Source organism: Apus apus, chromosome 21 (genome assembly GCF_020740795.1).
Source record: "Apus apus isolate bApuApu2 chromosome 21, bApuApu2.pri.cur, whole genome shotgun sequence".
In the NCBI taxonomy this organism is placed as follows: domain Eukaryota; kingdom Metazoa; phylum Chordata; class Aves; order Apodiformes; family Apodidae; genus Apus; species Apus apus.
The window spans coordinates 6,377,847-6,395,487 of record NC_067302.1 but is presented as its reverse complement, the minus strand read 5'-3'; the positions used below and the strand labels follow the sequence as shown (position 1 = coordinate 6,395,487).

Sequence of the window (17,641 nt, the reverse complement as noted above, 5' to 3'; positions counted from 1 at the left end):
ATGCACGCCAGTTATAGCGACGGGGGCGCGCCCGACGCGCCGGGAGCGCGCGTCAGAGCGCGGGGACGGGGACGCGCCGCCCGCTCCCGCGGGGCCCCGACGGCTCCCGACGGCGGCTTGTGCCTCTCCCCGCGCCGTCGGGCGGCCCCGCTCCCGCCGGTTCCGTGTCGCACGTTGCCGCACCACCAACCCCGCCCGGTGCCACCCCCGGTTCTTCCCCTCCCGGGGCCGCGCCGCCTGCGAGCCCTGTCCGGGAGCGCCCCGGGCCGCACCGGGGGCTGAGCCCCGAGGGCCGGGACGGCCCGGGGGTGTGGGCAGGCTGAGGGGCTGTGGCGGTTCTCTACCGTTTGACTTTATTAGCCCGAGCGGGGACCGGGTGCCTCGGCCGAGAGCACAGCGCGGCTGCCACCCCCGCCTGACAGCGGCGGGAGCGGGGCCCGGGGCCGGTCCTGCCGGGAGACCTCGTGGCTGCCCCCGGGGCTTTTCCCCCTGCTTCCCGACGGAGGGCAGGGAGCCCCAGCCCGGACCGGGGGAGAGAGAGAAGGGTCTGGGGGTGCTCCGGGCCTAGTTCCCTTCCCGAAGGGACGGACGGGAGGCGGACGAGACAGAGACAGGGGAAACCGGAGAGAAACGACAGGCAACGTGCCTGCCTCCCCGCCCTTCCTCTTCCCTCCCTCCTCCTCTCCATCCCTCCCTCTTCCATCTCTCTCTTCTGCATCCCTCCCTCCTTCTCTTCTTCCCTCCCTCTGTTTGGGCCCTCCCTCCGGGGCAGGGCGAGGCGGGCCTACAGCACCGGGTACCCCCGAGCACGGCACCGGCCACGGGGCACCGGGCACCGGTGGTGGCACCGAGTCATCCCCATAGAGACCCCCCCCGCGGTAACACGCACCCGCACTGGGATGTACAGGGATACAGGGGGATGCAGAGAGATGTTCAGGGATGCAGAGGGGTGCAGGAGGGTGCAGGGAATGCACACCAGCACATGCACACGCAACATTCACACCCACGCACACACTCGCCCCGCCACGCCCCGCGGCCCACGGGCCGCGTCCGGCTCTGTGTGGCCATGTCCCCGCGGTGTCCCCGCGGTGTCCCCGCGGTGTCCCCGCGGTCTCACCGTGTGCGGGCTGCCCATTGCTGTGCGGGAGTTCCCGGTGCTGGACGGTTGTGATTTGTGTGCAAGCAGAGAACAAACCCCTGCCCCGCTGTAGCGCACCGGGATGTGTGATCGACATTAACAAACACAATCCCACATTGCATTTAATTTAATTCCACTCTTCCTGCCCCGAGCTACAGCTCCCTTCATTTTAATTTTTCCTCTGAATTCCCACAACTCAGACCTCTTTGATTTTCAGGTTTAATTAACAATGCTCATTAAATGAATTTTTATTCATTTCTTTTAATATTACTCTGCCACCTGTCTTTAGGAGGCAAGGGCTGATCATTTATTCTAATTTATTTCTATTAAAGATGGCATTTAAGGGAGGGAGGAGTGATCTGCAGAGGTGTAAAGGGCTGATCTATTCAAATCTCTTCATCCCCCTCAAACACTGTTCAAGGACGCTGCTCCTGAAAGTTCTGTATTTATGTTCCACCAGAACCGTTTCATTTGCTAGGAAAAATTGGATTGGACATGCTGTATTTTGCAGTTATGTTCCAGCTCATTCTTAATGTCTCTTTCACATCTAGTCCGTGTTTTTCATCTGAAAGAGGGGAAACTGTGCAAAATCCAGACGGGAAGGGCTGCCAGCCAGCCCGTGTGTGGGACCCTGCGTGAGTGGGAGGATCCTCCCTGGCAGCAGCTCGGAGGGAAGCTGTGTTTCCACCCAAAAATGGGACAGAGCAGAGGAAACCTGCAGCACTGACAGACAAAGGGAAGGAAAAACAAAAGGCGAAGCTGCACCACTGCCACCCAACGTGCCGGGCAACCCGGGCTCCAGGCAATGTGGTGTGCTGGGGCAGGGGGCTGGGGAGCCTGGGGAGGCCACGGGGCTGCCAGGTGGTCTCACCCCCCTCCCCAGGCACAGCACTACCCACTACCCAGGGAGGGGACAAAGGACCTCGCAGCAGCCAAGGGTGAATGGCTGTGGCTGCTGCTGTCCCCACTGTTCCTCTCCCAGCTGTGTGCAGCCCCCACAGCTCCTCTGCCCTGGCTCTCTTGCCCTGGGAGCACAAGCAGCACCTTCCCAGGCCTCAGGTCCTACCCCACAACAGACCAGAGCCCTGCCAGCACCTGAACAGTTTTTGCAAGATGTCTGAGACCTTCTGGAGTCCCTCGCTGCCCCGTTCCCTCCATACAACTTTGCTAAGAGTGTTTCCACCTGCCCAGTGCTGAGGACAAACTAACCCAGGGGCTTTCTGCAGGCAGAATGCAACTGTTAAACCACCAGTGGAGATGATGAACAATTATTTGCTTTAACCTGCTGTCCTAAGGAACCAGGCAAGGTGAGACACAGGTGCTGTACACACTCCCAGCACTGCCTGGTCCTGTTACTGGTTCAGCACAGCCATATCTGTTACTGGGGTTTATCTGAACACAGCACAGTCACATGTAGGTCTCCAGCCTCTCCCTGCCCTGCAGCCTCTCAGGTTAAAGCCCACGTCCAGCTGTGCCCGTGCTTTGCTCTGCCAAATGTCCTCCATGTTTGCTACCAGGTTGACATGATCATGCCAAGATCCTCAACACAGGAACTGCCCCCTCATCCCCAGTAACAAGGAGCATTTGCTGATGGCCTGGGCCAGGTCTCCATCCCAGGGACCACTTGTTGTGTTTGCACCCAAGCCAGAAATCTCTGAAAAACTGGTTTTGTAAGAAAGGTCCCCATGCTCCATCCCAGGGAGATCAATGTGTATGTGGGCTCTTTCAGGAGCATGTGAGGGGCTTGAGGCAGCAACCTCTACTCTGGCAGGTCAGCAGTGAAAATACCTGCTGAGCAGAGTGGTAGGGCATGGACACTACAGTGAGGGTCTCTCCTCTGCCAGAGGTGAACTGGTTTGTCCCCAGATGCCCAGGTCCCATCGTCCCCTCAGAGAGATGTGGCTGTTCCTGTAATTACCCACATCCCCCTCCCCAGGAGTTTTATCTGAGTGGGGAATGAAGCTCCTTGCAATGGGACTGGAGGGCCAGGAAGGGCTTTGAGGAGAAGCACATGGACGCTCCTCACTGCTCAAGCCTCCCATCCCCACCACCCCCCTGTTTGTGGGAGGGGGCTGTGCTTGGATTCCCGCGGCAGCCAAATAACAACCCTATGAAATATTTAATGTTATTGCCAGTGCTTTTGGGGTGATATGAATAAACACTGTAAGATAATGTATGTCATGGTCGTCTTTGCAATGGCTTTGTGACATTTAAGCTGACAAAATGAAACCGAATGTGCCTCTTCTCCTCTGGGGACTTATCCATCTTGTTCAAGCCCTGGTGAATGATTGGCTCGTTCCTGGAGAGCTCGTCCTGGTGTTGAAAATGCACTGAGACATAAAGCACAGCTTGCTCTGGGTATTGCTGGCTGCAATCCCACTCCATGCTGGCATCTCTAAGCTCTGTGGCAGACCAGGAATGTTAGGTGATGCCATCACCCACCTTTCTGGTATTAGAGGCTCGATGCCCACAGGTGCCAGGTGCTGGTGGCAGAACCTGTGGTTGGATTTGTAAAGCTTGGGGTGGCCAAGGAGGCACCCAGTGGCCTTTGAAGCCTTGGTCAGGCTACTGGGGCATCATCCCTCTTGTGCTGGGCAGAGCAGCCCCAGGCATGCCGGGACCTGCAGATGGGCACAAGCAGAGCCAACGGAGACGCCCATGGCAGGAGGCCTCCACCAGCTCCAGTGTTTTGCCCTCCTGAGCCTGCTGTGCTCCCTGTTGTCAGAGCTCAGGGTTCCCAGGGGGTAAACCAGCCTTTTAGGGGTGCTCTGTCTGAGAATGTGTTTGGGAAGTGGAGTCCTGGGACAAGACAGCTGTGATACTGATCAAGGATCCCCTGACACAGCACATCTCCTCCAGCATTCAGCCCAGTAGCATCCCAGATCAAGGCTGGTGTCCCTGTCAGCTCACAGGCAGCCAAGAGGAGTGTGTTTTGTGTTATGAAAAGAAACAAGTATCTGATGGGCCACTGGTCTCTGGGAGGGTCCAGCTCTGGCAAGGCCTGGATGGTCCTCTCACAGCTGACAGGAGTTTCCCTTGAATAGAGAAAGAATCAGGGACAGGTGCTCCTCTCCAGGCACCTGCTGGTGGCCAAACCCAGCTGCCCTGGGATGTGGTGAAGGATAAATGGGAGGACTTTGCCAGGCTCCTGGTTTGCTCACATGGTGGGGGGTCTGCCTGGGAATTCAAGACCAGCGAGCAAAGACCCCCGGGTCTAGGAGTGCTCAGGTCTTGGATGGGATCCTGCAGCCCAGCCTGGATCTCTGGTCAGGTGTTGTGGAAGCTTCCACCACTGTCTGTGGAGATGAAGGACAGCCAAACCAGCCCTGCCAACCACAGGCAGCCCAGCGAGGCGCTGGGAGAGAGGGGAGCAGCCTCCTGCTGATACAGGTATTATCTCTCATTAGCGCTAATGACGGCCCTGCATTAATGGGCAGCAAACGCCCTTTAGCCAGAGGCAGAGGAGAGCGTGAGCGACTGGAACAGCCCAAGGTAAAGTGCTTGAGGGTTTGGATGTTTTTTTTCTGACAATCTGAAGTGTGTTCCTGACTCTTCCAGCGTGCTGCAGTCTCCCCGGGCTGCAGGGCTGAGGTGTTTTTGGCAGGACGGGCAGACTCTCCCAGCCCACGCTCGGGCTTTGCTGCTTTGCAAGGCCAGGAGGCTCATGTGCTTGCTTGGCTTGCAGTGCTCTCCTCTGGTGGCACCCACCTTGTCCCGACTTGCATTAACTTTTGAGGGCTGAGCTGGAATGATCAGAAAGACTTTTCCTGACCAAGGCGCCTCCTCTCCGGCTGAGCAAGGCGTTTCCTCAGCAGCGAGCTAAAAATATGGACTAAAGCAGGAGCACAGCCGGACTCAGCCCGGCTTTTGAGACAGTTCCTCGCTTGGCTTTTCTCCCCATTGGATTCCAAAGCCCGAGTTCTGAGGGCAGCGGATGAACGCCTTGATCTAGCCAGGCTGCTGCTCCAAAGAGCTCCTCGACTGACACCTGGTGGAATCGCTCCCCGCAGCCGGCTGCACCCGGCCGGCAGCTCGGAAAACCACCAGCTCCCAAATCCCATCCCGAACTGGCTGATCTCCCTGGGATTTCTACGCTCCAGCCGACAGAGCACCCGTGAGCTGCAGCCCAGGCTGCACGGACGCTGCTACAGGCTTTTTACCCCCTGTCCCACCTGTGGCCTGTAAAGCAACTACCCTTGGGTCTGCTGGGAGTCATGTAGGTGCAATTCACTCCTCTCTGCTGTCACAGTCTGTCCCCAAAGGCTCCAAAGAAAGCCAAGGCCTCTGCAGATTGAACCCCTCACCTTGCAAGGGGGGAAAACTCCCCCCTACACCCCATCACTGCAGCAGCGGGACTCAGATCCAACACATGCCCTTACAGCTGTGCCTTGTGCAGGTGTTTGTAGTGCAGGTGTTTACAGGGCAAACCAGGCAACAGAAAGTGGGACTGTGTAGGTTTTCTAAGAAGGAATCTGGCATGATGGTATCAGTTATGGATACAAGCAGAGAAGTTGTTCCCCCCCCAGCAAAAGGGCCTTGGTGCAACTTCAGCCCAGAAGAGACAGGGCTGTGAGAAGTTGTTCTCACTGCTTTGGGTCAATTTTAAAGCTCCTCCTGTTCCTGCCCTTTGCAGCCTTCTACAGGTAGTGCCAAATTAGTTTCCTGATACATGCAGGACTGACAGAAAACCAGGTGACATGGTGAGAGGCTTACTGTGAGAAAACTGGGAGAATTAGGCAACCTCCTGGGGCCCAGGAAGAAATAAATCTCAACACTGCAAGAGTTTGAAAAATGAAGCAGCAGAAAACATCTTTACTAATACAGACAGAAGGTGAATCAGGTGCATGTAAATGTTCTGAGGCAGCAATGGCTCTGCACCTCAGGTAGTAGACAGTGCAAATCCTGCTGAGCTCTGCTGCATCACTCCAGTTTTATACAGTTTGGTCATTTAAATGTTTGGGGTTTTTTTTGTCCCCATCCAGCACTTCTGGGAGCAGGAGAAAAATGCTGAACAGTTCTTGTGTAGGTGCCTGGCTTAATTTCCCACCCCAGGGTGCTGCTGGCTCCTCACTGCTCAGACAGACACTGCTCCAAAGCTGCCATACCATACAGGTTGGCCCACTCGGTGCCGTGGTGGGACAGGATCACATCCCTGCAGGGGCTGCTGGCTCTGGCCAGCTCTACTAACACTCCCTGGAAAGCAGCGACGAGCTCAAAATCCACCGAGGCTGGAGCGACGCGGGTCAGGAGCTCAGAGAGGTTTTCCAGCCAGTGTGTCTGCAGCACAGCTTGGGGCAGCCAGGGGAAGAGGGGCAGGCAGGCAGCCAGGGCCTGCATCCCCAGGAACCAGAGCTCACCCACCTCGGGCCAGGCGCCCGTGTAGGCAGGGGACACAGCCAGGACCATGGCCTCGCTCCCGGGGTCTGCCTGGGCTGTGTGGGCTTGGGATAGGAAGAGAATGGCAGCTCTGAAGAACTCCTGGGCAGACTGGGAACCCTGAAGAGCTGGAAGAAAAAGGAAGTGGATGACTCAACACAGAGCTTGCTTGGTCAGAGGAGGCGGCCTTTGGTAGGGCTGTTGGGGAGAGCAGAACCCCACCCTCCTGCCCAAGAAAGCCCTTGACCCCAGCCCATCAGCCTGTGGGATTCTCTGCATGTTCCTTGCTCCTCCAGGCTTTTGGTTTTGTCACTTTTCCAATGACAGAAACTGGACCTGTTTCCCTTGGATCTGCTTTCTCCATCACTGGCCTCTGTCTATGCAGAGCAACGTGTAGCTTTGCTGGTGGGAAGTCTTCTTACCTGCTGAGCCTGCCAGGATCCTGGCCATCATCAGCCCCAGAGTGGCCACGTTGGCTGCCAGAACCAGGTGATCTTTCTGGGACAGCAGCAGGGGAAGAGACTTCAGCAACATGTCCATCAAGGACGAAAAGTTTTTGTCTTGCCTAGAGAGAAATCAAACACGGACACTTGTTTCTTGAGCAGAGCCAGAAGCACCTGAAAATGTCAAGGTTAAATGCAACACCAAAAAGGTAATGTAACTGGTGTTGAGAAAGGGACACCCACCCTCTTCCTTCTCACTATTATGTTACCTGATAAGGTCTGGTGCAGTCACAACAAGGTTAAGGAAAATCCCACAAGCAGTCTGTAGGCTCATTTCAGTGCTGGTTAGTGGGGTCAGGGGCTTGGGAACAGAGGTCAGCACCTTCCACTGATGGAGGAAGTACTCACACAGCAGTGCTGGTGCCCCTGCTGAGATGAGGATGTCCCGGGGCTTGTCCTCTGCTGTTAAATGGCAAAAGCCAGGTAGCAGAAATCTGGAAGGGGAAAGAAATTGGAAACATGAGGTAGAATGGGTCTAAGCCCTGCATTTACATCAAACTGGGGGAGGGAAAAAAGAGCCATGGGATTGAGAATGGGAAACAGCAGAAGATTCTAGCAGGTTTGTGCTAAAATGGATCAACTCTATGCTTAAAATACGCACCTCAGAGCATCCTGGGGTGAGGCTGAGCCTTTGGTGCTGACCAGCTCGGGCTGGGGAAGGCTCACAGCTGGGCTGCCCTCTTGGAAAAGCTTCTTAGCATAATGAACAAGGAAAGGCAAGAGCTCACAGATTTCCTGCTTGAGGGAGGATGTCTCTTCTGCCATCCAGGCTCCAAGAATTCGAACAGAAGCAAATATGAAAGGATCTTGCAGCTCCTCTTGTTTAACCTGCATGAAGAAGAAAACAGAAAATGATGTTAGGGTGCTGTCTTCTCAAGCTACTGCAGGTGTGAAACCCACGGGGCATTACCTGTCTCAAGTAGAATATTACAGCTCCAAATGCTTCTTCCATGATCCTCAGGAGCTGCATTTTCTGCTTTTCTTCTAGCAGTGGTTTATCTTCTCTCAGGCACTCCTGGATCCCCATCTCAATAAGGACATAGCAGGCTGTTACCACTTCTTTTTTCCCTTCCACATCCAAGGGACCTGGCTCCTCCAGGGTCAGCCGGACTTCCACACAAGCCAAGTTCACCAGCAAGGCCAGGAACTTGCTTCCAGCACTCCCTGCTGGGATCCACTCTGACCCACAGGCCTGCACGAGGCAGGCAGCAAGCTTCAGAGCAGGGTCCCTCTGAGACTGGCTGAGTTTACTGCCCAGGATGTCAGCCAGCCCTCTGTAGAGCCTATGGAGGCACTCGGAGCCCTGCGAGTCCTGCGTGGGTGGTGGTGACAGGGGGATGAAGTGAGGCAGAACCTCACACAGCTCAAATTTGGTCATGTCTTCAGCCTTGAGGAAATCATCGGAGAGCTTGCCCAGCACAGCCAGGAGGTGTGGAGCATCCCTCTGCCAGCACTTGGCCTCTGCGATGGCCAGCAGCCCCCCCAGCAGTGTCAAGGCTCGGGCAGAGCCATACCTGCCGTTCAGGTAGGCCTGGCACAGGGCAGACACTGTCCCTTTGGTCACCAGCTCCCTGGGGCCCCTGGCTGTGGCCAGGACAGCACTGAGGCACTGGTACACATCATCGATCATGGATGTGCTCTCTGGACTGCAGGGGGAAACCAGGACATCATTGAAGGTCGGGATTTTGTTCAGGACCTGGGAGTGACCAGCGAGCTCCGGGTCGGTGCAGAAACAGGCCAGGAGAGTGAGGCCCAGGGCCCGGAAGGTGTCGGGGGGGCAGCCGGCCGGGGGCTGCCGGGAGGTGAGCAGCCGGTTCGGGAACGTGAATCCAATCGCATCGAAGATCTTGCGACGGGTCTTGGCGTCTAATTCTCCAGCCCGCACCGCTTTGGTGACCTGGAAGGCAAACCCGAGGTGAGCCCGCGGGGCAGCGGGGGCAGCTTCGTCAGCCCGGAACGGGAACCCCCAACCTCGGAGCGTGCTGCTTGCTTCCCTGCTAACCCAGAGCCTTGCCGGGGTGCTTCAGGAGCCGCGGCACCGCACCCCGAGCCAGGCCGGGCTCCCCACCCCTCCCGGGCAGACAGAGCAGGCCCTGCAGCCCCCCCGGCAGCGGGCACCGCTGCCAGCACCGCCCGGGCCCTTCCTGAGGAGACGGCGCCGCCTCGCAGGGCTCTCTTACCAGCAGCAGGGCTGCGAACTGCTCGCTGTCGTTCCTCGCCTCTCTGAGCACAGCGAGGCACCGCTTCAGGGTCGCGTGTCCGTCCCCGGGGCCCGAGGCCATGGCCAGCCCGGGGCCGCCCGGCCCTTCCCTCACCGCTCTTCCGCTGGCGGCGCCGCTCTCAGCCAATCCGCGGGCCGCCGCCGCGCCGCCGGCCAATCGCCCGCCGCCTTGTTGGGGAGTCCCTGAAGCCGCCGCCTCCGCAGGGGCTGTGGGCAAATCACCTGTGGCTGCGCGGCCTCCTCGCCCGCGGGCTGCGGGAGGCGGCCCCGCCCCGGGCCGGCGGGATCTGGGACGGCCGCTCCGAGCCCCGGCACCCGCCGGACGGCGCCGGCTGGGGCGGTTCCCGTCCTGGTTCCGGGAGGCGCCGGTTCAGCTTCCGGGGTAAGCGATGGCCGCGGGGCAGGAGGCCGCGCTGCCCCCCGGCCCTGCCCGCCGCCCGGCCCCGCCGCCCGCCTGAGCCCGCCGAGGAGCTCGCCTCGCCATGCGCCCCTGGTACGTCCCCGCGAGCCCGCAGCCCCCGCTGCCGCCTCCCGGCGGGCCCTGGCCCGGCCCCGGGGCTCTGGCGGGCGCGGGGCTCGGGCCGGGGCCTCCGCTCTCGGCGGGTCCCGGTGCGGGGCCAGCCCGGCCGGTCGCCGCCCGCGCCTCGTCCCGCCTGGGTCGGCGGAGCGGGGACCCGCGGTCGGAAAGTGTCCGGGCGACCTGTTGGCTGAGCAGCCGCGGGTTTGCATCTCCTGCCGCCGGGTTTGCCTCCCGTGCCCGTCCCGCTGCTCCTGCCGCTCCCGCCCGTCGCCGCGGGGCAGTTGGTGAAATTCCCTCGAGGCTTCACAAACGGCAGGTGTGGAAGCGATGTCCAAAAGTATTCCCTTGTGGTTATTTGGAAGTGGCAGATGTAACTCCCTGTGCCTGACGGTGCTTCGTTACTTTTTAGCAATAGGTATTAATTATTAGACGTGTAATAGATGTTTTTGTATCGCGTCATTTGGAGCTGATTTAGATTCTGGTGGCACGTGAGGCTGTAAAAGAGCCTTTGGCTATAGACAGGCTGAGATGGAGTGTCAGTGCTTTCATGAGCTGTACCCTACAGAGCAAAGGACGAGGCCCAAGAGGCTCTAGCTCCGTGTCTCTCAGTGTTGCTGTCTCCTTGTCTCTGTCCCTGGCTGGTACCAGCTGGCACCAACGTGCAAGTGGTGACATCGCGGGGCAGATGTGGGGGGTTGTCAGTGCCTGTGTCATGCACTGGCTGGGTCCCTTCCCTGGGGCATGTTTGAAATGCCCTAAATGCATCTTTGGAACCAGTAGACTGCAACACTGGAGATTTTCCCACTGAAAGTGGTGGAGGAGGAGATCACAAGGGTGATGGGAAAGGCTGCAGGGGGACCTTCTGCACTTCAACCCTGGAAACTGCTGTGGATTTCATCTCAGGATGGTGCAGTCACAGTTACTTAGCAGCAGCTGGGCTAAGTCACAGCCGATAAGAGATCCCTTTCCCTCCGCAGGCACTCCGTGCTCCTCACAGGGCCAGCTGAATCTGTGCAAGAAGATACTAATTGCCAGTGGATGCTTTGTGTTTCATGTCTTGTGTGTTTGTAGAACCCTGCTGCTGCCCACAAAGGCCATGGAGAAGAGGCTGGAGGCCAAGTTCAGCACTAGCGCCCGACTCCTGTCACGATACTGCCTGGGAAGACCCGCCGGGGAGCTGAGAAGCCTGCAGCTGTTCTACCTGTGGGCTTCCCTGTGTGCCTTGTGCTCCTCAGCAGGTGATTATTTATTTTCTTTGGCACTGTGTCTGTATTTTTAATGCTGTTTTTCCCTCTCACTTGTTTAAAATATTCTGAGAAGGTGAAATTGTTTGCTGCTAGACACTGTCACTGGTCTAAAAAATAAATTAAGCCCCCCCCCCGTAAGAAATACTAAATGAGTTGTCAAAAGGGTAGGAGAGAGATGGGGAACAAGGGATCCCTTCTCCTAACTCTGTTGTTCTGGTAAGCAGCTGCTGTCTTGAGTCACCAGGTGGTCAGCAGTTGGGTGTCTGTCTTTTCTCCTGCAAAATGAGCAAGTGATACTCTGGAAGATAATTCCAGCTAAGGAACACCTGAAGCAGGTTGAAGAGGCAGGAACGTTTTTTTAGCCCTCAGATGTTTAAGACTGTTCTCAAACACAATATGTCAATAGTCTGTATTTGCCTACAGGTAATCGTTTGGGTTTTTTATTTCCTATTCAAACTTGAGTAACCAACCTCCTGCTCAAGTAAATAGCCAAGTTAGTGGCTTGTGTGGAAGTTTTCACCTAATGAACTGTGTGGGGTTTTAAATTTTATTTTAGAAGTTCAGATTCTGACTCTTTAGAGAGACACATTATGTTCCTGCGAGTGTTTTGAGGCCACGTCTTCACCAAGGGGTGGTATTTTTCCCATGAGTGCATGTGGCATTCATCAGATCCTAATTAAGAAATTTGTTCTGTGCCTTTTTTCCCCTCTTGGCTGAAGTTGCAGTGAGTACCAGGTTTGAGGCAGTGGGGTGACCTTGGTGTGTACCAACCTGTGTGACAGCTGCCAGCTGCTTCCTCTCTGCTGTAAGGTTGCTGTCTTTATAGTAGCAAGGTTTGCAAAGGGGGTTGTTTTGTTTCTGAGTTATGTGGCCATGTTCCCTAGGCTGCTGCAGTGTCTGGTTTTTCACTAGGCCTTTCTGGACACTTAGCAAGTGACAGATCTGATTAAACTAATGAGCTGCATGACTGTCATCAGCTAATTTAGAACCTGGGAAGACATCTTTGTGTTCCTGGTCCCAGCTGAGGGTCCTCAGTGCTGTGTGTTTTGCTGATTGTGTTTTCTTGTAGGCTGGGCTTCCTTCTTGGCCTTTGCTGTCTTTGGGAATATTTGAGGAGTCTGGAGCTAAAGTTGTGAATCCTGTGTCACTGGGGGATGTTCTGGGCAGTGCTGCTGTGTCTGAGAGCTGATCTGCTTGGGAGAGCAGCCAGGAAGGCTGATGTGTGTGTGGAAACAAGTATTGTTACATGTGACGCAGTTATCTTGATATGGGAACTTTTTCCACTCCAGGGTTCTTGTTCTTTTAGGTCTTGTTTGTGTCGCTCAGGCAGCAGAGTCTGTTAAACTGAAGAGGAATTATGGCTGCCTAGAAATTAGTGTGATCATGGGGAGTTGCATAAGACAAGCTGTGTTGACATAATTGGTCACATGTGACAGATTAAAAAGTCCACAGAGTCAAGTCTTTAATCATTAATCTGATATCAGGAGGGATTAACTGCCTGAGCAAGTTTGTGAACCTGAGCTTATTAATAGAAACTGTTCTTGTCCATTCCATTCCCCTGCTGTTCAGCAAAGCTGTGAGCTGCTTGGCTGGGACAGGAGCTCCAGAGCTCCTGAGAAGAGCAGTGGGGTTTGTACTGGTGTACAAGAGAAGAAAAAATGATTAAAACAATATTAAGAAGTGATCAAGCACTGCCACTGTGCAGGTGACACCCACTGGGATCTCTGGTTCCGTGTGTTTTGATCACAGATGTCAAGTGTGTTCTGCTGCAGCTGCAACTGACTTTCTGGAGCCTTGTCTTCAGATTGCCTTTGCTGAGCTGGCTTCACAACAAGCTATAAATAACACCTTCCTGCTTGCTGATGTTTCAAAGCCAAACTTTTCCTCATGGTGGTACGAGTTCCCTTTTTGGGTTCAAATTCCACAGGAATTTTCACACAGAAGGTGTGTAAATGTGACCATTATCCTTTGTTTTGAACAGGTGGCTAATCCACTCTGGGTGAGAAAATCACTGTATGTTGATACCTTTAATAATGATGAGGAGCAAAGCTGTTACACCTGCTATGGTGTTTGGGATAACTGGATTACAAGGAAATATGTTCTCTCTCTTTCCCCATTTTCTTTATTTGGTCATACAAGGTTATAAAAGTGCTCTGCATTTTTCCTTCCTTCTGCACCTGAGGATGTTGGATATGGGCACAATGTAACACGAAGTCTGTGTTCATTCACTGGAATAGTAATATTTTCTTTATATTTTTCCTTACATGCTGTCAAGAAATGGGGATCAGCATATTATACTTTGAATTCAGACTCCTTTATTCTAGTGGAGAAAAAAGTTTACCTTTTATGTTGTGTTCAACAACTCCATTCTTGACCAGCAGGGAGCCAGGTCTGGAGCATGTTCTCCAGCTGCACCACTTAGAGTCCATTGACATAGTTTGTAAAATAATCTTCCAGTGACCTGTTATACCTTGAATGCTGAGCACAGCATAGTGTAACAGTCCCATAGGTCATTAGTCTATTTTTAGGGAGTCCTTAATCTGCAGAGCTCTGAATTTTGGAAGCCTTTAATCCATTGATCCCTGCAAGCAGTCTTTCATTTTTCATGCTAAGAAAAAAACCCAAACAAAAAGTCCATATGCGGAGCAGTTACTGCTTTGCTGCTGATTTGAGATCTGAAGTAACTTGACTCTAGAGAAACGTGTTTGACAGGTAATTGCTGGTACAGAAAAAAGCACTTCAGAGGAGTGTACAAGTGCTGGATATGGATACTGAGGGCAGGTACAGATCCTGAGAAGCCCCGTTTTACTGTCTTGTGCCCTCTCTCCCACACTGCTTCTGTGCTCTAAATTAATCTTAACAGTAGTGATGAAGATTTATTGTCCACAGCTTTACAGGATTGAAAATTGTCTTTATTTGTCTTCCCTCCCCTTTCCCAGATGCAAACTGGAACAAATCTAAATGTGAGCCAGAGAGGATCCTGTTTGGTGGCCGATTGAGGTGGTGGGAAGATCACAATTTGCAGCTTCTGGAAGGATTTCACACTGTTGGGTCCTGCCAGGCCGCCTGCTGCCACAGCCCCACCTGTGATGCCTTTTGGTTCTTGGAAAATATGTGCATCCAGGTGAACTGCACTATGCCTGGCACATGTCAGGCAGACAGGACTGGCTTTTCTGACTCTGTTTTGGTGTTTTTAAAGAAATCAAAAAGCACACAGCACTTCTTAAAGTTTCCAACAGAAGGTGGTGTGAAGACCTGGCATCACAAGGGGTTGGACTGGGACATGCCTGTCCAGGTGAAAAGCAGACTGCAGAGGTCGATCCAGAAGCGGAGCTTGGCAGGGGACAGGGTGGAGCTCCTGAGGAGGGATGTGGCAGCGAGCCCCAGCAGCCAGGCTGCAGCCACAGCAGCAGACAGCAGGTCTGGAAGCAGCCAAAGTGAAGCAGAGCACTTGAAGGATCAAGTGCTGAGGCGCTTGGTGGCAGACAGGCCTGTCCCTGAAGGCCATCCAAATGAACAGAAAGACTCTCTGACCAAGGGACAGAATCCAGGAGAGCAGAAAGCCAAAAGCCCGTTTCCTCCTAAAAGCAATAATGTGACTAGATCAAGTGATGCAGAGGCTGCTGGCTTGCTGCAGGTAAGTGTGGCTGCTGGGGCTGGAATGGGGCAGCCTTGGACAGCTGTCACCCTCCTGCTTTAGCCAGGCTTTGACTTCAAACTGCCAGAGTGCCAGGATACCTTTTGGGATGTCTGTTTTCAGTCTCCTGTCAACAAGGCAAGGCCAAGGCTTGAGTTGTTTGGTTTTCTGGGGATAGGTTTCCCCCTCTGCATCTTCCTAACTGGGATATAACTGTCTTGGGAAGGTGAGGGGAGATGGAGGTTGTGATGATGCTTATCCTGTGTGTCCTGACACAGCAGGTTTGCCAGATGAGCAGGAAAGGCAAGATGTGACATCATTGGGAAGTGCCTGGGAGCTGAAAACTGTTACCTGTAAAAGTACCCTTTAGATCCACAGAATAAAATAAGCTGTTTTCCTTTGAGTTCTGAATCAAGGCAGTTAAATACATTATTTTACAGACTGATGCACAGAGTTTCCAGGGCACTTTCATCTCGGCCTGCTTGCTGAGTTGGCATCTTAATGCCAACTTTTTAATTCTGTTTTTGAAGACTGTTTCAGTTTTCCACATCCACAAAGCTTACATTGGCATTGCTTGAATGAAACCAGTTCGATCTCTACTCCAAGCATGTACAATGTTAATCTTGTAAATCTAGATGTTGGTCTTAAAGAGAAACTGGCACATTTGAATTGTTAAGTGATGTTTGTATTTTTAAGTCTGCAAATAGCTCTTTGAGCCTTATACAGAAAAGGTCATGAACTCATGGTGGTGAAAAAGAAAGAATTCCACTTTGTGAACTGTTCCTTAAATACCTTTTGCCATGTTTCTAGAATTTGGCACTGTTGAAGCCTAATGCCTTCTGGAAACTTGACGGAATTTATTTCTCTCCCTTGTATTCAAATCTTGGTTCCAGGTAGGGCTGTGACTGGCCTGAGTCTCCACCCTGCAGAGCAGGATGTGGAGAGCAGCCAAGGGGGACACTGAGAGCCCCAGGGCAGCCTGTGAAATCACAGGCAAAACTTTACAAATGTTTGATTTTCTAGAACCCCACAGCATTTAGGGCTGACTCAAGGTCCCAGCTTTCTCTTTCCCCTGCAATACTGCAGCATTTCCACTCAGCCTGTTCTTTTCTCCTCCTAACATCAGAGATTTACACCATGACCCCATTCTTTCAGTTGTTGCACGTTCAATGTCTGGGGAGATTTCTTTGCAGCCAATCTTAAATGTCTCCTTCTGCTCTTGGGGAATAGTTGTTATATCTCCCTGCTTGTTCTGTTTGCAGTGTTGCATTCATGAGTTGTACTGTTATTGTTCAGTGCCTGACCAGTAAACTGCTTGCAAAATTAAATTACATGGATTAATAATCAGCTTCTGAATATCACTTAGAATCCAGGAAGTCCTCTCTGTTGTCATTAAGGTGCACTGCTGGATGTATTCTAGGGAAAGGTTTTCCTTCTCCTTACTCATTTTTTGCTAGTAAGAAAGTCCCTATCTCTCAACAAAGTGCAGGTTCATCAAAATAAAAGAAAATTGTTACTCAAATATGTTGGTTGTGGTAGAATTCCTGGCAGTTACATTTTTGAGGTTTAGGAGAGAGTTTTTGAGGAGGAGAAATAGTTCAAAAATCCACCTTAACAGGAGTATTGAGTCGATGCTGGTTCTACCTAGCCCCAGGGTAATTCCGTGATTATTGAACCATCCAGCTTTCCCTGGCCAAATAGAAGGCAAGTTATGCAGCTGTCCTTGCATTTCTGACCTGAGAGCAGTTTAATTTAGGCCAAGGATATTACGTTCAAGGCTGTGTACTTGGGATGTGGCCAGCCTTTGCAGGAGGGGGATGCTAAAGCAGAGAGTTTTCCAAGTTAGATTGGTTATGGGCCAGAATAAGTGAAGTTACACATGTGCTGAAATCAGTAGAATTTCACCTGGGCTAGATTTGGCCCAATACCTGGAGCACTTGGCTTCAGCAGCTGAATGCTCTGCATTTAGTACTGGATTCTTAAAAATAGTTTGGCAGTTGGGCTGGAAGGAAGGGAGAATAATGGATCATCACGGCATGTGATGCAAGTCATACCTGGGAGCATCAAACATCTGAAGTAGGAAAGGATGTTTGAGGTCAAAGTGACTCTAACTCCTCTCTAAAAGGGGAGAAATAAATCAGTGTGCATGGTTTTGTCCATCAGCATTGAACGTGTGTGTCAAGGCAGATCTCCTTTACTCCTAGAGAAGTGGCAGTTTTAGGAAAACATTGCCTCACTGGGTTTTTATTTTCCTCTTGCAGTTCTGGTAGCTCCATGGACATCTACAGTGTCCTTTGCTAATGTGCAGCTGGAGTTAATTTGTGGGTTTACTGGTTCCATTCTATGGAACCAGACATGGGTAAAGGCAAGTGGACCTGCTGCTCATCAGCCTTTAACTCAGGAAGAGAAATCTGTGCTTTTCCGTGAAAGTGAGTGACATTTCCCAGGCACCAATTTTTTTCTGCCTCATTGTAGGAACACTTGTCAGCTTTAAAATACAGCAGTGCATTTAATAGGCTGTCAGGAGAAGTATTTAAGTGCAGCTCTGCTGAGAAGGGCAGCTGCAGCACTGCAGCAGCTCTGCAGGCAGACAGGGAAAGCCTGCAGCCTTTAAAGTGGAGTTGTTAAAGCCAGAGAGCTCATTCCTGCACTCACAATTCTGGCTACTAGTCTTTGCTTCCTGGTCATGCTGGGTGCTTTTTACCCTGCCAGGAAAGAAGAAGGTCTCTCTTCAGAGCCAGCACTAACTCTGTAATGGTTTGTGGTGTTACCCACATTTGTGTTTTAAGGGTCTTCAGACACAGCACCTGGTGCAAACAACTAAGGACACAATCTGACTGAAAAGAGCCTATTTTGTAAATTGAGGCCAGACTTAGCAAAGTAAGGCCCAAACAAAAGAAAATTCCAGAACACTGGTATTTTTCTGTCAAGTAACTTAGGTTCAGTGTGGATCCTGATGCATGGAGCTGCTCTATTTCCATCCTAGACAAGGAGACTTG

At 52.9% G+C, this 17,641-nt stretch overlaps 2 protein-coding genes across 3 annotated transcripts in view; one reads left to right on the top strand and one right to left on the bottom strand.

Annotated features, from left to right (window-relative positions):
* Positions 1 to 5,921: 5,921 nt before the first annotated feature.
* NCDN (neurochondrin) lies at positions 5,922 to 9,337 on the bottom strand. The gene is made up of 6 exons (XM_051637963.1): positions 9,198 to 9,337; positions 7,928 to 8,914; positions 7,619 to 7,845; positions 7,227 to 7,451; positions 6,937 to 7,079; positions 5,922 to 6,642 (listed from the first exon to the last, which is right to left on the bottom strand). The coding sequence occupies exons 1-6, from the start codon at positions 9,297 to 9,299 to the stop codon at positions 6,206 to 6,208; spliced, it is 2,121 nt and encodes a 706-aa protein (XP_051493923.1). The 5' UTR covers positions 9,300 to 9,337; the 3' UTR covers positions 5,922 to 6,205.
* Positions 9,338 to 9,476: 139 nt separating this feature from the next.
* KIAA0319L (KIAA0319 like) overlaps positions 9,477 to 17,641 on the top strand; it is a 28,644-nt gene continuing 20,479 nt past the window's right edge. Inside the window, exons 1-3 of one of the 2 annotated variants that reach the window (XM_051637959.1) lie at positions 9,477 to 9,731; positions 10,830 to 10,996; positions 13,945 to 14,642. In XM_051637959.1, coding sequence (XP_051493919.1) covers positions 10,855 to 10,996; positions 13,945 to 14,642 — 840 coding nt within the window. In that variant the 5' untranslated portion in view covers positions 9,477 to 9,731; positions 10,830 to 10,854. Of the gene's footprint in view, positions 9,732 to 9,991; positions 10,075 to 10,829; positions 10,997 to 13,944; positions 14,643 to 17,641 lie in introns of those variants that run through there. The other variant, XM_051637961.1, reaches the window with a different exon arrangement.